Below are 3,654 nucleotides of genomic sequence, written 5' to 3'. Positions count from 1 at the left end.
CTGAAATGCAGAGAGAGCCATAGAAGATCAACTCTACTCATGTGGGTCATTCCACCAATTAGGTTCCTTTTGAGTAGTGTAAACAAATCAAATTTTAACATTCTGTCATAAAGAGCACATTTTCAACGGAATAAAAATCTTTTTTTTTTTTATCTGTAATTTTTTTTTTTTTTTTAATAACTTAAGTGCCTGTCAACAAGTAAGTGCCAAATAAAATAGCAGGTTTACAACTTCATCTATATCTGCCATGAATGGAAGCTTGTTGAGTGCAACAGCGAGGGGCAATAACCATTTGTTACATTTCTAGCCTATCTATGGGTAACAGGGTTGACGTGTTATGTTCGTCACACTCAGTTTTCCACCCGAAAACACCAGGAAATGGCCAAAAACAGTAGAACCAACTCGTCTGCTTTTACACTATGATTTGACTATTAGATGTTCAATGTCTGTTTTAAAAAAATATATATAATAATAAATAGTTTCACCATATTAAAACGAGCGTTCAGTTCATGTAACAGGGTTGACCTTAAAATGAATCACTAATAACATGATATAAATCATCTTCAGAATTGACTTTGTCAAATCAACAAAATAACTAGGGCTCTATGATGGTGAAAACTTGGAGAAATGTTGGGGTTAGGTGGGTTAAAATCTTCATAGAAGTCAGTGTGTGCACAGATGGCCATGTTAAAAGGCTGAGTTTTGGCACTTTAGCAAGTCTATATTCATATTTTAAAAATCTGATTTATTGAATTTTTCATGTCTATCTTAAAGGGCACTTCATTTAATATAACAAGCTTTTACAATTTATACATTTGTGCACAATATCTACTTAAAATATTAATGGGACGCAAAGGGCACTCATTTCGTGGAATGACCCATGTAGTAATGGACTGTAGTGTACCAAATTCACAATCAATCCTAAAATGTTTGGCCAATTGATGTAATAGTGATGGAATTCCTAGTGTGGGTGTGTATGATTGTACCTTATTGACAGGGGTGAGCTGTGTGCGGCGGTCAGAGCCGGTGTGGAGACGTTGGTGGTCGTCAAACCTCCCAGGGGATCTCTCTCTGCGGCTGTCTAGTCTGGGGCCTGGGGACTTCTCTCTGTCCAGGGGGCGTGCCGGGGACTTGTCCCGCCGGAACTCGGTTCGGCCCTCCCGGTAGCGGTGTGGTGTGCTGGGCTCACGGTGAAGCCCCTCATGGCTGCCAGGGCCTGAGGCCAGACGCTTGGAGATGTGCTCTGTGTATGTGGGTGGACCTCTCTTACTGGGGCTGCTGTAGAGACGAGCAGAAGACAAATACATGTATGGAGACAAATAAGCTGCTGTTGTTTCAGCTCAAATTAGAGACAAGTCAGGGATAAAATCATTACCATGCAGATTTGGGCTTTAATCGACAAAATAACAATGGCTGCGATACACTGAGCGAACAAAAAAATAAGAACACCTCGCTAATATTGAGTTGCACCCATTTGCCCTCAGAACAGCCTCAATTCGTCAGGGCATGGACTCTACAAAGTGTCAAGCGTTCCACAGGGATGCTGGCCCATGTTCACTCCAATGCTTCCCACAGTTGTGTCAAGTTGGATGTCCTTTGTGTGGTGGACCATTCTTGATACACACACGAAACTGTTGAGCATGAAAAACCCAGCAGCGTTGCAGTTCTTGATAAAAAGTGGTACGCCAGGCACCTACTAAAAGGCACTTCAGTCTTTTGTCTTGCCCTCTGAATGGCACACGTACATAATCCATGTCTCAAGGATTATAAATACTTCTTTAACCTGTCTCCTCCCCTTCATCTACACTGATTGTAGTGGATTTAAGTGACATCAGTAAGGGATCATAGCTTTCACCATGTCAGTCTTTCATGAACAGAGCATGTGTTCTTAATGTTTTGTACACTCTGTGTATATTTGGCTTCCAAGCTTTGCTAACAGCAATGCAAACTCAGAACAGTAGGTGGCACTGAAGCCCCTTTCAACATTTAGCACAAGACTTGTGACGCAGTGTATCTAGTATTCTAGTTTCCTTTGTTTACTTGTATGTGCATCTACTACCCTTCACCATAGATGTAGTTAATGGTACAGTAGTTCCGGTCCATTAGCTAAAGGTTTGGGGTCTAGAACATGACAGAGAGCGCTCACCCCCGGCTGGAGCCGGTCCTCTGCAGCTCCCCAGACTCCCTGACCAGGTTGCCCTTGCAGCAGATAACCCGCAGCTTGTTCTGATAGGACGAGGCCAGGTAGATGGCCCCGGAGGAGATAGCTGGACCCAGGTAACGTGGGTTAGGGATGTCCAGATGGGCTAGAACTGGAGGGCTACACACAGGTACACAGACACAAGCCTAATTTATATCTGGTTCTAACATGCTTCCTTCCTCAGGCCCTTATGAACAATTCTCTCTTTTATGAACAAGTCTTATAAATGGATCTATTCTTTCTACAGCCTATCAGCGTACACCCAATATGTTCCCTCTGTTGATGATGCTTATTATGCATTATGGTTGGACCAAAAGATCACATGTAACAAAAATAAATAAATGAAATAGGAAACTATTAAATATGTGAAAGTGAATTAAATAATGTATGTTGAAGCTAATATTATGTACAATATTACATTGTTTCCATATGATAACAATAGCCTAATATATTAAATATTTTTTTAACAGTTTCACTCAATTCATTCTAAGTGACCTAATCATTATGACACACCCCTCACCATTGTCATTGGTTGCACTAATTGCACTGTTTGTCTACATAACCTGGTTAAAGAGTTAATGACATTACACTGAAAAAGGCAGTGATGCTGAAAGGTTGGTGATTTACCCAATAAATGACTGGGAGTTTATATATGGAGTGTGTGACACATGTTGTTTTTTTTATAGCTTTAAGACTCATATTGATGCCATAAGGTAATGGTGTGACTTGTCAATGATTTTAGAGGACAAGATCATGATGGTTTGAATGATTTGACTGTCCAGATCTGTCTACACTTGTAAGATATCCAAACACAATGCTTTTCTGACTACCTCCGGATGACATCTGTCTGAAAATGTGGGCATCAGAATGTTGACAAGATCAGGACAAAGGACGCATTGTTAGAACCAGGTATAAACAGGGCTATAAATGCAGGGTTAGGACCAAGGCCTAGATTCACTCAGCTAGAGCATTAATCAGCGTTAAACAGCGTTAGCCGATATCTGCATAAAATATGTTTTGGCGGTGTTGGACGTGTAACTGCTGTATGACCTGGCAAATACCGTAGGTGAGTGGCTTCTTGTGTGTTACAAAACACTCCTTTCATTATTATTATTCCTACTGCGTTAAGGCATCTCGGCTACGCGAAGCGAACGTATGTGCGCACATACTCCCTGAAGACCTTCGCTTGAAAAACGATAAACGGCAATATTACGGTTTGTTCCTTTTGAGCCATCGTAGCACCAACATAGCAAGAAACACTTCCTCTAAATAGTCAGAATTTATTTAGATGTTTCTGCCAAGAAGGTCTTTGTCGCGCAATTTTAACCAAGATAACTAATGTTTGGTTCAGTATTTTTAAGTGAAAAAATGGACTTGAACTTCTCTTGGCAACAAACACTTCATGTTTAGGAGTAGTACTGTTATGACAACAAACACTCCTACTCGGAGTAGTA

At 40.8% G+C, this 3,654-nt stretch overlaps 1 protein-coding gene across 6 annotated transcripts in view; it reads right to left on the bottom strand.

The window, feature by feature from the left end:
* Nucleotides 1-3,654, bottom strand: part of citb (citron rho-interacting serine/threonine kinase b) — a 54,033-nt gene that overhangs the window by 1,193 nt on the left and 49,186 nt on the right. For all 6 annotated transcript variants that reach the window (XM_031830198.1, XM_031830201.1, XM_031830199.1 and 3 more), the window contains 2 exons: nucleotides 2,147-2,320; nucleotides 987-1,278 (listed from right to left, as the gene is read on the bottom strand). In XM_031830198.1, the coding sequence (XP_031686058.1) occupies nucleotides 987-1,278; nucleotides 2,147-2,320 (466 nt within the window). The remainder of the gene's footprint in view (nucleotides 1-986; nucleotides 1,279-2,146; nucleotides 2,321-3,654) is intronic.

Source organism: Oncorhynchus kisutch, linkage group LG8 (assembly GCF_002021735.2).
Source record: "Oncorhynchus kisutch isolate 150728-3 linkage group LG8, Okis_V2, whole genome shotgun sequence".
In the NCBI taxonomy this organism is placed as follows: domain Eukaryota; kingdom Metazoa; phylum Chordata; class Actinopteri; order Salmoniformes; family Salmonidae; genus Oncorhynchus; species Oncorhynchus kisutch.
Note: the sequence above shows the minus strand (reverse complement) of the source record. Positions and strands in the feature narration are given on the sequence as shown.